The sequence below is a fragment of the Cetorhinus maximus genome, chromosome 16 (genome assembly GCF_964194155.1).
Source record: "Cetorhinus maximus chromosome 16, sCetMax3.hap1.1, whole genome shotgun sequence".
NCBI lineage: Eukaryota > Metazoa > Chordata > Chondrichthyes > Lamniformes > Cetorhinidae > Cetorhinus > Cetorhinus maximus.
Genome location: NC_135894.1, coordinates 18,738,741 through 18,756,656, shown reverse-complemented (window position 1 = coordinate 18,756,656; position 17,916 = coordinate 18,738,741). Strand labels below are relative to the sequence as shown.

Genomic DNA, 17,916 nt, shown 5'->3' with positions numbered 1-17,916 from the left:
CATTCATTCTTTTGTTACCTCTATACTCGACTATTCCAAAGCACTATCATATTCTGCCCTCCAAAACGCTGCTGCTCATGCCCTTAGTCACACCAAGGCACAGTCTCCATCACTCCTGTGTTCGCTGACCTACATTGGCTCCCAGTCGAGCAATGTCTTGATTTTGAAATTCACATCCTTGTTTTCAAAACCCTCTATGGTCTTGCCCCTCTCTATCTCTGTAGTTTCCTACAGCCTAACATTCCTCCATTGATGGCCATGCCTTCAGTTGTCTAGGCTGTAAGCTCTGGGATACCCTCCTTACACCTGTCCGCCCTCCCTATTCTCCTGCTTTACTCTTTAAAACCTACCTCTTTGACCAAGCTCTTGGTCATTGGACCTAGTATCTCTGTATGTGGCTTGTTGTCATATTTTGTTTTCTAATGTTCCTATGAAGTGCCTTGGGACGTTTCATTATGTCAAAGGCACTATATAAGTATAACTTGTTGAATGTGGAAGATGAGTAATCTATCACCTCAATGAGGTAAATCTTAACTAGGTCCAATATTGTAAAATGGGCTGCTGACTCAATGGATAGAATCTTAGCAGTTTGAAAAATATTCGGGCATTGGGACCATTTCCAGGCCCCAATCCCGCAGAGCTCATGGTGTGCCAACAGGGAGCCTCTTACAGGGAGGCGGTTAATTAAGAAGCTGTCTCCATGTTTGCTGTCCAATTAAAGATGCCAGGTGGGAATGCCAGACATCATTGGTTCACTCCACTGGAGGCTGCCGACCCCCAACGTGAGACCAAAGTTACAAGACTCTGGCTTCCTGCTGTGAGACCGCCTCTCATTTGCTGGTGGAAATGACGCATTAGGGGTGGGGTGGGGGCAGGGTGGTGATGGTGGTGGTGGATGGGGGAAGTGGATTGGGGGATGTTGGGGACCGTTCACAAGGTCTGTTGTCACTCTTTCTAATTGATATTTAAGTTAATCTAATTTCTTATTTACCACTGCTGGGTGGGCAGCAGCCGCTGCCTTTAGCCCACCCCCTGCAAAAGGGCGGAGTGGTGGGAACGTGTTGAGGAGCCGACCCAACGCGCGCCTTTCCAAATTTACTCTCAGCCGAACCTCCACGGCCACCTCTGTGGGGCTGATACAATTCCACCCATTATCATCCATTTTACACTATAGCACAAGGTTAAAACCTACCCCAATGTTATTCCTGTAACACTGCACTCACAATTTTAAAAATGTTTTCTTATTTAAGGGTGACCAGTCCTGACACAGATGAAAGTGGCGACCTGCCAACATTTAATGGTATCGGTTTACAAGTCACCGATAAACCTAGTGAGTATTATATTATTTGCATTCACAGTCATTACAAATTTTTGTACAGGCTTACTGCTCAAACAAGGAAGGGAACTGTCGCTGTAGCAACACAGTAATAGCCAACATTAATAATTACATCACATGGTTGTACTTCGCAGTGGAACATTTGTTGTACTCTGGTCTACATGTTTTGATAGTTTAATGGTAAATCAATAGCAATTGGTAAACACCTAAATTTATCAGTAAATGGTACGTTTATTGTTGCATGTGCACCATTTGTCTAAGGCTGCTTATTAGATGAGTAATGTATTCAATAAGATACAAAGGGTATTCTGTATTTATTCAAGTGATCAAATCCACTGCAATATTGCTAGCATTGACTATTCCCCAAATTTGGTGTCATCCACAAATTTAGATATTGTGGTTTTGATTCCGAAGTCCAAATAGTTAATGTAATTTGTGAACAGCAATGGTTCCACTTCCCACCTCTTGGCACACTAAATGATTTTCCTTTACACCCACTCTATTCCTGCCCTAAGGTCAGCTAGTAATCTATTCTGCTTCTTGTCCCCTGACTCCACATCCTCTGACATTATTCATTAGTCTATTATGGGGCATCTTGTTGAAAACCTTTTGAAAGTCCAGATAAATTACATCTACTGCACTACCATTGTTTACTTTCTCTGTTACCTCCTCAAAAAATTCATTGAGGTTTGCCAAGCAAGATTTTCCCTTTGAAATTCATACAGACTAGTCAATTTTATATTTCTCATTTCTAGATGTTCTTCTCCCCTTTAGCAAGGATTCCATTGTTTTTCCTATCACTGATGTTAAGCTGACTGGCCTAGAAGTCCCTGGATATGTTCTTTCCTCTTTCTTAAATATACAAATGGTATTAGCTATCTGCCAGTGCTCTGACACTACAACTTTTCCTAATGAATTATTAAATGTAGCTATGTCTCAGTAATCCCTACTATGTCTGGTTCCTCCCAATGAATGATTGCCGCCAGCTCCCTTGTTTTATTATGGACTCTGTGCATTGCTGTACAGAGATTCTAACTCATTTTTAATAGGATTTCCTCCCACTTTATGTTTAATCATCTGTTTAGATTCCTGTTCAATGGGTGGAATTTTACAGCAACCCCACACCCCCCCACCCCACCTGGGAGCTGATTGGCAGGTGAGGTGGAGCGGTAAAATCGGATGGCAAGGTGGCAGCATTGTGCCCGTCACCTGCCCGCCTTTGGTATTTTATCAGCTGCTGGGCATCGGGTGGCCTGTCCACCCTTGGGCCAATTAGTGGTTACTTAAGGACATCCTCCTGCTGCTGCTGGTACTTTTCTCTTTGGTTGCTCGTATTATGACTAAGGAATAGAATACATGAGGTGATTTATTACCTTCCTCATGTGTGCTTCAAGAAAACACAAGTCCTCTTCCCAAAGGATCCTCCACCTGTAAGCAGCCGTTGTCCCTCAAGGTTCTAGCTTTTCCAACATCACATCCAGGACAAAGCAGCCCACTTGATTGGCACCACATCCACAAACATTCACTCCCTCCACCACCGACACACAGTCGCAGCAGTGTGTACCATCTAGAAGATGCACTGCAGGAATTCACCAAGGCTCCTTAGACAGCACCTTCCAAACCCATGACCACTATAATCTAGAAGGACAAGGGTAGCAGACAGATGGGAACACCGCCACCTGGAAGTTCCCCTCTAAGCCACTCACCATTTTGATTTGGAAATATATCGCCGTTCCTTCACTGTCGCTGGGCCAAAACCCTGGAACTCCCTCCCAAACAGCACTGTGGGTGTATCTACACCTTCTCAAGGGTAACTCGGGATGGGCAATAAACGCTGGCCCAGCCAGCGATGCCCACTTCCTGTGAATGAATCAAAAAAAATTCACCGGCTCTGCCATTGACCATGGCTCATAACCTGAGCATGGAATCCTTACTTGGGCCTGGGACGACTCGCAAAAGGCAGGGGCGACCACCTGCCTGAGGTCTCAAATGACCCTACTACCCTGCCATTGAATTATATAGAATGTGAAATATCACTTGGGTTTGCTGTACATCCACAATACATTTAAATTATATGTTTTTTTTTTGGTTTCTTGACAGCATTAAGTTCTGATCAAATTCATTGCATCTTTGTTTTGTGCAGCTGATTACTGTCACTATCAACTTCAGTCCAAACAACATGGACAGAATTCTGGTCATTAGCACCTATAATCTTCATCCTGCAGTCACAACAAGCTATTGTAGGAATATCATTTCCTGAAAATGCACTCTTATAATGATCCTCCAATAGGGGAATTATTCTGTTTGTTTAAGAAATTCAAATTATACTTAAAACAGTGACGTGAGTTTAGAAAATGGCAAATTCCGTCAGATATATAGAAGCAGAATCTCTTGAATAAAATGGTGTTGACACAACTTAGTTTATCAAGAAATAAAACGGCTAACTCATGTTTGCATGCAGAAAATGGATCAAAACAAAGGAGGCTTGAAAAAGACAATCGAACACAAGACAAGGAGGTAATATAACCATGTAAACTTGATCTCAAGTAATGTCGAATAGTTTACCCTTATGAAATATATACAGTGAAGTAGATAATTTCAAACAAATAATGTGAATTGTAGAAGTTCCAATTTAGCAATGGCTGAGTCTCAGCTGACAAAAATTCCTCCTCACTCCACCAATATCACCAAAAAGAAATTAAATGATTATTCATCTCCTGGCTAATTTTGCCACATTTACCTATGTAACCACCTGGACCTAACAGAGTGATATGACTCATTACCAATTCCCTACATTGCTCTCCATATCAACTTTTGTGTTTTCTTTATTTCAGGAATTCTCTAATTCCAGCTCTGACCTTCGTACAGAAGATAAGACCAGCTCTTCAAATGGTATGTTTAACTGTCATAGATTTAAATTAAAACTTAACACAAGATCTTAATATCATGTACGGTACAGCTATTGCATGGACTGAAAGAAATTCAAAGGTAATAGCAGTACAAACAAAACTTACTAAATTCCTACTCCGGCCCCCTCCCGCAACTCTTTTTTTCAGTACATTGATGACTGTTTTGGTGCCGCTTCATGCTTATTACTTATCCTGCTCTACTATTATCACATTCTGCTTTCTCACCTTAATGCCACTATCAGCACCTCCTTTTAGCCCTTACCATTACCATTAACTCCCTTTGTCCTTTTGTTCATGACATCTTTGTCAATCTCTCCTTTGCCCCCACCTATCGTTGGCCTTCTATCGAGCCTCACCTCCTCCACCCTCCTTAAACAGTATAATTTTCGTCACATTTTTACTTCTCTTTAGCTCTGAAGAAGAATCATGCAAACTCAAAACGTTAACTCTGTTTTTCTCTCCACAGATGCTTTTAGACCTGCTGCGTTTTTCCAGCATTTTCTGTTTTTGTTTCAAATAAAACCAAGTTCACTTTAGCATCATAAGGGGTACATTGTCAAAACAATTATACTTATCACTTGTTATAGTTAGGTAGAACTTGGAGATCCATTCATAGGAACACGGGATCAGGAGTAGGCCATTCAGCCCATCGAGACTGCTCTGCCATTCAACTTGATCATGGCTGATCATCCACTTCAATGTCTTTTTCCCACACTGTTCCCACCCCCTTTTTCATTGGTATTCAGAATTCTGCCAATCCCTGCTTTAAACATACTCAATGACTGAGCTCCCACAGCCCTCTGGGGTAAAGAATTCCAAAGATTCACAACCCTCTGAGTAAAAAAAAATTATCCTCATCTCGTTTCTAAGTGGCTTCCCCCTTATTTTGAAATTGTGTCCTATTGTTCTAGACTCCCCAACCAGGGGAAACTGCATCTACCCTGTCTATCCCTTTAAGTATTCTGTAGGTTTCAATGATATCACCTCGCATTCTTCGACACTCTAGGCCCAGTTTCCCCAATCTCACTGCAGAGGTCAGTCCTGCCATCCCGGGAACAAGTCTGGTGAACTTTCGTTGAACTCCCTCTATGGCAATAATATCCTTCCTGAGGTGAGGGGACCAAAATTACATACAGTACTCCAGGTGCAGCCTAACCAAGGTTCTATCCAATTGAAGCAAGGCTTCCTGACTCCTGTACTCAAACCTCTTGCGATAAAAGCTAATTGCTTGCTGCACCCTGCATGTTAGCTTTCAGTGACTTATTGACGAGGACACCCAGGCCCTTTTGTACATCTACACTTTCTAATCTCTTACCATTTAAGAAATACTCTGCACATCTGTTCCTTCTACCAAAGTGGATAACCTCACATTTTTCTACATTATATTCCATCTGCCATATTCTTGCCCACTCACTAAGTGTGTCCAAATCCCCTTGAAGCTCCTTTGCATCTTCCTCACAATGCACATTCCCATGTAGCTTTGTGTCATCTGTGAACTTGGAAATATTACATATGGTCCCCACACCCAAATCATTGCTATATATTGTGAACAGCTGGGGCCCAAGTACCAGTCCTTGCGATACCCCACTAGTCACAGCCTGCCAACAGGAGAATAATCCATTTATTCCTACTCTGTTTTCTGCCTGTTAACCAATCCTTAATCCATACCAGTATATTACCTGCTATCCCATGTGCTTTAACTTTTCTAATCAAAGGAAATGTAACTCCATTATTCAAAAAGTGAGGGAGACAGAAAGCAGGAAACTGCAGGCCAGTTAGCCTAACATCTGTCATAGGAAAAATGTTAGAAGCTATTATTAAAGATGTTATAGCAGGGCACTTAGAAAAATCCAGGGCAACCAGGCAGAGACAACATGGTTTTGTAAAAGGGAAATCATGTTTAACCAATTTATTAGAGTTCTTTGAAGAAGTCACATGTGCTGTGGATAAAGGGGAAGCAGTGGATCTACTGTACTTAGATTTCCAGAAGGTATTTAATAAAGTGCCACATCAAAGGTTATTGCAGAAAATAAAAGCTCATGGTGTAGGAGGTAACATATTGGCATGGATAGAAGATTCGTTGGCTAACAGGAAGCAGAGTGTAGGCATAAATGGGTCTTTTTCTGGTTGGCAGGATGTGGTGAGTGGTGTGCCCAGGGATCAGTGCAGGGGCCTCAACTTTTTACAATTTATATCAATGACTTGGATGAAGGGACCGAAGGAAGGGGTTGCTAAATTTGCTAACGACCAAAGATAGGTAGGAAAGTAAATTGTGAGGAGGACGTAAGGAGGCTACAAAGTGAGATAGATAGGTTAAGTGAGTGGTCAAAGGTATGGCAAATGGAATATAATGTGGGCAAATGTGAAATCATTTATTTTGGCAGGAAGAATAAAAAGGAAGCTTATTATCTAAATGGTAAGAGACGACAGAGCTCTGAGACTGAGGGATCTGTGTGTCCTAGTACATAAATCACAAAAGGTTAGTATGCAGGTACAGGAGGTAATTAGAAAAGCTAATAGAATGTTATCATTTATTATGAGAGGAATTGATTACAAAAGTAGGGAGGTTATGCTTCAGTTGTCCAGGGCATTGGTGAGACTACACCTGATGTATTGTGTACAGTACTGGTCACCTTATTTAAAGAAAGATGTGAATGCGTTAGAAGCAGCTCAGAGAAGATTTACTAGACCAGTACCAGGAATGGGCCGGTTGTTTTATTTGGAAAGGCTGGACAGGTTAGGCTTGTATCCACTGGAGTTTAGAAGAGTAAGAGGTGACTTAATTGAAACCTTTAAGATCCTGAGGGGTCTTGACAGGGTGGATGTGGAGAGGATGTTTCCTCTTGTGGGAGAATCTAGAACTAGGGGTGACTGTGTTTAAAAATAAGGGGTCGCTCATTTAAGACAGATGAGAAATGTTTTCCCTCAGAGGGTTGAGAGTCTTTGGAAATCTCTTCATCAAAAGGCGATGGAAGCCGAGTCATTGAATATTTTTAAGGCCGAGCGAGATAGATTCTTGATTAACAAAGGGATGAAAGGCTATTGGGGGTAGGCAGGAATGTGGGGTTGAGGTTACATTCAGACCAGCCATGGTCTTATTGAATAGTGGAGCAGGCTCGAGGGACAGAGTGGCCAACTCTTTCCTCTAATTTGTATGTTCGTATGTAACCAACCTCCTGTGGGGGACTTGATTGAAAGCCTTCTGAAAATCCAAGTACACTACATTCACTGACTCCTCTTTATTACTTCTGTTAGTAACATTCTCAAAAAACTCCAACACGTTCATCAAACATGATTTCCCATTCATAAATCCATGTTGACTATGTTGAATCAGGTCACTATTTTCTAAGTGTCCATTTATCACATCCTTTATAACAGATTCCAGTATTTTCCCCACTACTGACGTAAGGCTAATAGATCTGTAGTTCCGTTTTCTCTCTCCTTCCCTTCTTAAATAGTGGGGTGACATTTGCTACCTTCCAATCTGAAGGAACCGTTCCAGAATCTATAGAATTTTGGAAGTTGATCACCAATGCCTCCACTATCTCCATAACTACCTCTTTCAACACTCTAGGATGTAGGATATCGAGTCCCAGAGACTTATCAACGTTCAGCCTCATTAATTTCTCCAATACAACATGCTTACTAATACTAATTCCCTTCAATTCCTCATTCGCCCTCTGAGAATTCTAGGAGATTTCTTGTATCTTCCTCAGTGAAAACAGACACAAAGTAATCATTTAACTTCTCTGCCATTTCTCTATTCCCCATTATGAATTCTCCTGACTCTGCCTGTAATGGACTCACATTTGTCTTAGGTAAATTTTCCTTTTTACATACCTATAGAAGCTTTTACAGTCGGTTTTAATGTTTTTTGTCAGTCTACATTCATGTTCTACTCTCCCTTTATCAGTTTCTTGGTCCTCCTCTGCTGTATTCTAAAATGCCCCCAATCCTCAGGTTTACTGCTATTTCAGGCAACTTTATGGACCTTTTCTTTCAATACTGAACAATCCTTAATTCAGTGCCCCTCAAGCAGTTTTCACCAGAGGCACCTCTGGAACCAGTCACATTGGCATCTACCTGACAAAGTGCAAAATTGCCCAGGTATGCCTTGCCCCCAAAATGCAGGATAAATCCAATCCGGCCAGTTACCCCACCCCCATTAATCTGCTGTCAATCATCACTGAAGTGATGGGAGTTGTTGTCGACAGTGCTATCAAGCGGCGCTTACTTATCAATAATCTGATCATTGATGTTCAGTTTGCATTCTACCAGGACCCTCAGTGCTTGACCTAATTGCAGCTTTGATCCAAACATGGACAAAAAAGCTGAATTTCAGAAGTGAGATGAGAATGACTCCCCTTAAACAGCATTTGACCAAGTGAGGCATCAAGGAGTCCTAGCAATGTTGAAGTCGATAGAAATCAGGGGAAGATTCTGCACTGACTGGAGTCATACCTAGCACAGAGGAAGTTGACTGTAGTTGTTGGAAGTTGCTCATCTCAGCTACAGGCATCGCTAAAGGAGTTCCTCAGTATATTGTCTTAGGACCATCCATTTCCAGCTGTTTCATCAATTACCTTTCCTCCATCATAAGGTCAAAGATGGGAAAGTTTTTTGATGATTGCAGAGTGGCCAGTTCAATTTGCAACTTCTCAGGTAGTGAAACAGCACATACCCGCATGAAGCAAGACCTGGACAACATTCAGACTTGGGCTGATAAATGGCAACATTTGTGCCAAAAGTACCAGGTAATGACCATCTCCAACAAGAGAGAGTCTAACCATCTCCCCTTGACATTCAAAGGCATTACCATTTCTAACATTCTGGGGGTCACCATTGGCCAGAAATTTAACTGGACTACTTATATAAGTGGTTACAAGAGCAGGTCAGAGACTGGTTATTCTGTGGCAAATAACACACCTCCTGACACCCCCAAAGCCTTTTCAGCATTTTTTTCTATGTATTCATGGGATGTGGGTATCACTGACTAGGCCAGCATTCATTACCCATCCCTAATTACCCTTGAGAAGGTGGTGGTAAGCTGCCTTCTTGAACTGCTGCAGTCCATGTGCTGTAGGTACACCCACAGTGCTGTTAGAGAGGGAATTCCAGGATTTTTACCCAGTGACAGTGGAGGAATGGTGATATATTTCCAAGTCAGGATGGTGAGTGGCTTGGAGGGGAACTTCCAGGTGGTAGTGTTCCGATGTATCTGTGGCCCTTGCCCTTCTGGATGGTAGTGGTCATGGGTTTGGAAGGTGCTGTCGAAGGAGCCTTGGTGAATTCCTGCAGTGCATCTTGTAGATGGTACACACTGCTGCTACTGTGCATTGGTGGTGGAGGGAGTGAATGTTTGTGGATGTGGTGCCAATCAAGCGGGCTGCTTTGTCCTGAACGGTGCTGAGCTTCGTGTGTGTTATGAGAGGTGCGCTCATCCAGGCAAGTGGGGAGTATTCCATCACACTCTGGACTTGCGCCTTGTAGATGGCTTTGGGGAGTCAGGAGGTGAGTTACTCACCGCAGGATTCCTAGCCTCTTACTTGCCCTTGTAGCCATAGTATTTATATGACTAGTCCAGTTCAGATTCTGGTCAGTGGTAACCCCCAGAATATTGGGTAGCTCCCAGCATCTTCAAGGCACAAGTCAGGAGTGTGATGGAATACTCTCCAGTTGCCTGGATGACTGCAGTCCAACAACACTTAGGAAGCTGAACAACATCCAGGAAAAAGCAGCTTGCTTGATTGGTAGGTACTCCATCCAACACCTTAAACATTCACTTCCTGTACCACTGGTGCACAGTAGCAATAGTGTGTACTATCTACAAGGTGCACTGCAGCAAGTTCCCAAGATTCCTTCAACAGCACCTTCCAAATCCATGGCCGCTACCACCTCAAAGGAGAAGGGCAGCTGATGCATGGGAAGACCATCACTTGCAGGACTGTCTCTAAATCTCACTCCAGCCAAACTTGGAACTGTATCACCATTCCTACATCATTGCTGGGTCAAAAATCCTGGAACACTTTTCCTAACAGCACTTTTGGTGTACCTACACCACATGGACTACATGGCAGTTCAAGAAGGCAGCTCACCACCACCTTCTCAAGGGAGTTTAGGGATGGGCAATAAATGCTGGCCCTGCCAGTGATACCCACATCCCATAAACAAATATTAAAGAAAGACTTGAGTTGACTTGCCAGCTATTTTTCCATAAGTCTTCCCTTGACTCTGCCACTGGAGTCCAGTTTAAAAATGTTGTATCACATGGTAAGACTGGAAAAATGGAGGCTGACATGCTTGATGCTCTCTGATGCAGTGTGTCCTGGTGCTAACAGAAAATCTGTGTACAACCACTCTGTTTGTTTGTCTCCAACCGGTCTCCCCTCTGGGTTTCTCCTTTTAACATTTGGGGACTGTTTTGCTCTTCCTGCCATAATTCCCCTTTTCTCTCCAGCCTGCCATGGCCTCATCTGTCTCCCTTCTGGTTCTCCTTGGTTGTGAGATTTACCAGATCCTGGTTTACTTTTATTCAGGGAGCTACAGATTAACTTACAATCACCTGCCACGAGGGCTCCCTGTCTGGCCCTTGCCACTTTGTTTCTCTATATGCGTTTTGACAGCAAGAGGAAATGAATTTTTGAACCCTTTGAGGAGCATAATTTCTCAAAGGCTTTCGTACATGGCCTCGAACTTAAGTGCTCACATCCACCGATCAAACGCACGCTTCTTAAACTGTTTAAATTCAATGTATGTGCAGTCTTGCCATTTTTAGAGAGTGCAGAATTTCTGACAGTATGCCTCCGGCACCAGTTTGTATGCACTTTGCCGCCTCATCAAAGCAACAGGGAGTAAATTTTGTGAGTTTTGCCTGTTAGTTCGCTCTGTGGGCCACTTTATCTGCTGAGCCAATTTCTCAAAAGAATTGAAGAAGGCTTCTACCTCTTCCTCATCCAAAATGAGGATTAATTGGGCAAACTTGAATGACAACACTCAGAGCTGAGCTAGGGGTGCCTTCAGTAGGGACAGTGGACCTTTCCCTATGGAGTTCGAGCATTCTTAATTCCCTTTCTTGCTGCTCTCTTTGGAAAGCTCGCTCTCTGTCCCTTTCCTCTCTTTTTCTTTCGCACTCTCTTTGTGTTCTCTCTCTTTCCATTTCTCTTTCTCTCGCTCTCTCTCTCTTTCCGCTTTTGTTTCTTAGAATTCTAGATATAGACGTTTCTGTTCTAGCTGTAATTTTGCTAAAGTTAGTTTGTCTACTTCCGTTTCTTCTAGTTCAAAATCCAGATGCCTGGTCACAAGTTTTAGAATCTCAGTTTTCCTGGCTATTGGGCGGAACTCTGCCAGCTATACTCTTTAATTCTTCGAGGGATAAAGTCCTTAAAGTATCCCAAGTTACCTCATTCTGGCCTAGGAAGGTGCTGACTTTGAATGTGGACATTTTAGCACTTTAGGATTGTAAACCCAAGAGGGCAGTACTGTTTTCTTATTTGGAAGAAAATCGTCTAGGGATTAATTAGTTCCCACTTCCAATTCCACTCGTCTACGGGTTCAAATTTTGGATGTAAACCTCCAAATATCTGTTAGGACCAGGTCCAGGGGGATGAATAAATGCTTCTCTTTTCCACTCCTGAGGTTAGTTGTGATGGAGTTTAAATTTTTTTAAAAGGTGCAACTCTTTCAATTCTATATGTAGTTGACCGTACGTAAAGCTGTATGAAGAGATAAGCCAGCCAGATCTCTTGAGTTAACAAGTAATGAGTTAGTTTTATTGTTTAAAAACTCACTCAGGTAAAAGTATAAGACTTATTAAAAAGTGCATGCACACACACAAATGCAAAATAGAAGAGGTTGCAAGATGGAATTGATGTAAGTTAAAGTCTGTAAAAAAAATTTAAAATATACTTGCCGATGTTCCTTCTTGAATTTCCAGATGTTGCGGTGGATGTAATTTGGTTATTTTTCTGGAGATAGTTTCTTTTAAACTATAATCTAGCTTTTTCCAAAGTGGTTGCTATGACACTTAAAGTTCTTTTTGATCAAAATTCCCTATCCCAAAAAAATAATAGAGATAGGGTCCCAAACTTGAAAATAGCAAGGAGAGAGAGAAGTGATATTACAGGCCAATTCTGCAGACTTCTTTCTGATACTGTAACAATCATAGCTTTTCGCATGTGGGGTTTTGACCATGTGACATCTGGCTATTGGTGCACAATGGAGGCAATCCATATTAACGAAGGAGCTTTGATCTTCCATTCTCAAAACTATCAAGATGCCATCAAAACAGATAGGGGGTTCTTAACATAATGAGTTTTGTTAGTCCTTCTCTGTTTCTGAGGTCAGAATCTCTAGTGGCCCATTGTCCTTATGTTTTGTGGAGAGTTCAGACAATAGCAGGTATGAAGCCCAACAGGGGAACTGCCTAGAAATGTAGGCAAATCCAAGTTCAGAGCCTTCTAGAACCTTGGCAGTTTGCAGGTCAGGTGACTTCTGCAGTCATTATAAACCCCAGTGCCCTTGCAGTTCTCGCTGTTTCTTTTCCTTTTTAAAAACAATCCAAGGCATTACACTAGCCAACGAAACTAAATATTCCACATTGCACAGGACACATTGTTGCAATTGTAGGTGCTCATTTAACGGATCATGAAATTGTTTCATTTGGCTGGTCAGTGGCGTAAATCTTTATTTTTGCCAGTGTACCTTAGTACAGACCTTTGTGTGCAATGCTTTGTGTGCTCATCATCAAGTAGGGGTGCTACAGTGCTGGGAATGGATTACAGTATTCATTTGTATCTACAAACAGCATTGACAACTCTTAGCCAGATCCATAGATTTAGTCCAGAGCTAGTTCTGCACTGTTCCAAGAATGTGTTCACCCCCTAATTTAGCAAAAGTACCCCTGGATGGCAGGAACATTCCCCTTGCCAAATACCCTGGTGACCTTTGAGTTAAATCAACCTGTTCTGCCCCAAAAACACTTTAGCCTTTTCTATGTTTAATTCCATGTTTCTATGTTTCTGTTTCTTTAACCATGTAACTACAATCCTGCTATCCTGGTAATTTTGATTGTTAAGAATGAATTTAGCATGAAGCAGCACTTTCAGGACTTCAGAATGTCCAAAGTGCTTCTTCGCCAATGAAGTACTTGTGAAGTGTAGTGTGATTTAGGAAATTTGCAGCCAGTTTGCTCAGTCACCTCTCACAAATAGATGTGTGATAATTTTTATAAATGTCACAAGACATGGGCGTCGCTGGCCAGGCAAGCATTTTTATTGCCCATCCCTAATTGCCCTTGAGAAGGTGATGGGGAGCTGCCTTCTTGAACCGCTGTAGTCCATATAACGTAGGTACACCCACAGTGCTGTTAGGAAGGGAGTTCCAGGATTTTGACCCAAATGATGTAGGAATGGTGATACAGTTCCACGTTGGGATGGTGTGTGACTTGGATAGGGACTTGCAAGTGATGGTGTTCCTCTGCATCTCCTGCCCTTGCCTTTCTAGGTGGTAGAGGTTGTGGATGTGTCTGTCAAAAGAGCACTGGGGAGTTGCTGCAGTGCATCTTATTGATCGGGCTCACTGCTACCACTGTGCACCAGTGAGAGAGGAGGTGAATATTTAATATGGTGGATGGGGTACCAATCAAGTAGGCTGCTTTGTCCTCAATGGTATTCAGCTTCCTGAGTGTTGTTGGACTGCACTCACCCAGGCAAGTGGGGAACATTCCATCACATTCCTGACTTGTGCCTTGAAGAAATTGGACAGACTTTGGGGAGTCAGGAGGTGAGTTACTCTCTGCCGAATTCCCAGCCTCTGACCTGCTCTTGTAGCCACAGTATTTATATGGCTAGTCCAGTTCAGTTTCTGGTCAATAGTAACCCCCCCCCAGGATGTTGATAATGGCCAGATCATCGTTTTTAGGTGATGTTGGATGAGCGATAAACTCCCAAGACATTGAGCAAACACCCCTGTCCTTCACTCAAGCACTATTATGTCTATCTGAGAAGGCAGATGAGAATTTTCTCAGCCAAAAGATGGCACCTCCGACAATGCAAGATCGCCTTTGCACTTCACTGAAGTACCAGTCATGATAATGTGCTCACATCTCGAGAGTGAGACTTGAATCCATGATCTTCTGGTTCAGTGATGAGATGGCTGCCACTGAGCCATGTTGGGTGTTAAAACTGCCACTGGTTTGAAATGGTTTTCTTTTATTTTTGGTTTTCTACCATTCTCTGAGAGGCAAATGGCTTTTTGGTGATTTTTCAATTCTCCCATGACATGTCCAAGATTCTCGGAATCTTCTTCATCTGCTCTTTATTTTTAATCATTCTCTCTCTCTTTTCGCTGTGAAGCAGAATGGTCACCCTCCTTGCTCAGTGGAAAGACTCTTCAAGACGATCAAGTTGAAGTCCAATTGATTGAGGTGCGTTGGCATAATCCTGAGGTGCGTTGAAGTGTCATTAAGGAGGAACAAAATCAGTATGAGAAAGAATGCCTTCATGTATTGCTACTTTAGTGATTGACTGAGTAGTGACTAACATGGCATCCATGGCGAACTCAACAAGCTAAGCAGTGTGACAAAACAAGGGTAGTTTGATGCAGAACACTCAGAGGAAGATTTGAGTTGTGGCTTTTGCACTGTTGAAGCATTTAAATTGAATCCGGATATTTGCTATTTCAATTGATATGGCAAGTTGCATTGTCCCTTATTGTAGCACTTGGTAGTGCTTGTGAAGCAAGTGATTCACCTGCATGTCACCTGAGACCTTTAAGCCCAAAGGAACACAGTTCCACCTAACCAGCAGGGTAATGCATTCTGTAATACCTGGTGTATTGCACATCTCCTTAAATAAACAGTACCTGCAAAGAGAAAAGGCAGATTAACATTTTGAATGTGGACCCTTTACCAGAAATGGAAACTTGGTCTGAACAAAATCAGTAGTGATGAGGGAGAGAATGTTAAGAGCCCAGGAATACTGGCTGTTACCGCAGAGAGACAGTTAATGGGATATATGATCTGTGAAGAATGTTTAAAGACACCAGACTGGCTAAACCATATAGCCCCTGCCTCACCGCTGGCAATCGCATGGGAGATCTACCAATAGTTTGTTTTTCATTTGGATTGTGGCCAATACCTGGCAAAGTAGTACTTCTTGCCCATTAATTCAAACCTCAAGAGCTTATTCTGAAACTGCCACAGTGGGATCTGAACTCATTCTGTGGATTACTGATCCAGTAACATAACCACTACACTCCCTTATTCAATATTATGTGCAGAAAAATTAAATGCAGTCAAAATATAATTACTGCAGACTAGTGGGAGCATGACAACAGTTCTTACGACTTCCACAGATGTGGTTGCCTTTGCCTTCCTCAGGAAGACTACACGCTTGTTGCCAGAGCTTGCTAGCTACAAATCTGCTTTTGCATTCTGGGTGAATTGGTATATTTAATATTCCTGTACTTTGGATATCTACCCTATGGTTAATGTGACACATCTCCAGAGCATGGAAATTAGAATCCACAATTTCTTTAAAACAGGGGCAGGCAACGACCTGCTTATTCCTGTTTTGCACCTAAGAAAGATGTCAGCTAGCACTCTGATTCCGTCACACTAGTGAGCTTCACTGACCGATGGTTTCTGTTTTAAACTGTGGGCAGAAAAGCAGCTTCATTCAAGAACCTAGTCTTTTCCATGCCATTTGCCAAGGAATCAACTGTCAGGGTTCAATCTCTCTCTGTGTCTGGTGCTGGATGATTCCTAGGTTTAGAATTGAGAATCTAAGTTCCGATTTTAAACCAGAAATAGCTCACTAACCACGCTATAAGCAATACAGCTGTCTGCTGAGCTGAAGGATTAAAAATAGGAATAGGAATTGGCTATTCAACCCTAGAGGCCTGTTCTGCCATTCAATTCAACTATGGCTGATCTGTATCTCAACTCCATTTACCTGCCTTGTTTCCACATCCCTTAATAAACTTGCCTCACAAAAATCTATCTAATTCTGAAATTTTCAACTGGCCTGCCCTCAATAGCTTTTTAGGGGAGGGATTTCCTGACTTCCACTAACCTTTTGTATGAAGAGGTGCTTCCTGAAATGACTGACTTGGCCTGAATCAATCTGATTTGAACTTCCCACATTCCAGAAGTTCCAATGCCTAACAGAAGGTTCTGGGAATCATACAAAGCTTGAATCTGCCGATAACCACTTTTATAGCAGTGGACCTGAGCCCTGCTACCACCAATATTTCAGGCTAGTTGCTTCCTATGAGATGAGTGTTCTATCAATTATATAAAACTGAGATTGTTCTAACTGTGCTTATTTGAGTCAGTATTGAATCATAGAATCTTGCAGTACAGAAGGAGGCCATTCAACCCATCCTGTCTATGTAGGCTCTCTAAAAAAAAAATATCCAATCTGTCCCAATGCCCTGTTCTTTCCCTATAGCCCCAAGTATATTTCCAATTTCCCCTTTGAAAGTTACAATTGAATTTGCCTTGACCGTCCTTTCAGGCAGCACATTGCAGATCAGAACAATTCGCTATATAGAAGAAATTCTCCCCTCTGGTTCTCTGTCTTAAACCTGTGTCCCCTGCTTACCAGCCAGGAATTAAGTAGATTTTATTCATTTTATTTAAATACCAGCGTGGTGTAATGAAGTAAATTTTGTTTTAAGGTAATACTGTATGTTTATATACTTTTATGCTCTTTTAAAGCAACACTATTTTTCTTTTAGACTGTTAGTGCCGGGAATGCAAACCCTGATCCTCCTCCCATTCCAGGTACAATCATTTTATTCTGTATTTCATTAGCTGAACTGAAATGCAAACAGTAAATCCAAAAGTATCATCGATATGGGGTTCAGAGTGTCATGGCAATTAATCATTCAGTTACAAATTGTGTGGCAGACCCTTTGTCCTGTTGGATAACATGGCCAATCAGCCCAGCTAGACTATCCTGCTGTTTAAACCCCACACAAATCTCCCATTCCATTTAGCTCATCTCACCCTTTCAGCATATCTTTCTAGTCCCTTTTCTCTTACATATTTGTCTAGTTTCCTTTTGAAAACATTTAAGCTATTTGCCTCAACCACTTCCTGTGGTAGCGGGCTGCACATTCCAACCAGTGTCTGAGCAAAGAAATTTCTCCTCAATTCCCTATTGGATTTATTAGTAACTATCTTGTATTTATGGCCCTTAGCCTTGGATTTTCCCACAAGTGTAAACTTTCGTTCCGCATCTACATTGTCTAACCCATTTTTGACTTTCAAGACCTTGGCCAGTTCACTTCTCTGTCTTTCTAAAGATAAAAGCCCCACTTGTCCAATCTTTCCCACTAGCTGGAATCTCTCTGTTCTGGTATCACCCTTGTAAATATGTTTTACATTTTCTCCAGAGCTTCTTTGCCCTTTCCTTAGTATGGAGAGCAAAACTTTGCACAGTGCTCAAAGTTTGGCTTGACCAGGGTTAAAATACAAGTTTAAAATTATTAAAAGACAATTTTAACATAACTTCACTACTTTTGAAATCTATACCCTGGAAATTAATCCCAGTTCCTGTTAGAATTTTAAATTGCTTTGCTGTCATGCTGTTTTTAATGATTTATTTTTTCATCTGTATCCCTAGATTCCTTTACACTTCTACCCCACTCAGTTTCTTGTTTTTTAAG

The 17,916-nt window shown here is 42.0% G+C and overlaps 1 protein-coding gene across 1 annotated transcript in view; it reads left to right on the top strand.

The window, feature by feature from the left end:
• The window catches only part of LOC144692043 (uncharacterized), a 158,686-nt gene that overhangs the window by 114,924 nt on the left and 25,846 nt on the right, over positions 1–17,916 (top strand). The window contains exons 30-34 of the mRNA XM_078560601.1: positions 1,251–1,330; positions 3,798–3,853; positions 4,171–4,228; positions 14,598–14,668; positions 16,984–17,029. Of these exons, the coding sequence (XP_078416727.1) occupies positions 1,251–1,330; positions 3,798–3,853; positions 4,171–4,228; positions 14,598–14,668; positions 16,984–17,029 (311 nt within the window). The remainder of the gene's footprint in view (positions 1–1,250; positions 1,331–3,797; positions 3,854–4,170; positions 4,229–14,597; positions 14,669–16,983; positions 17,030–17,916) is intronic.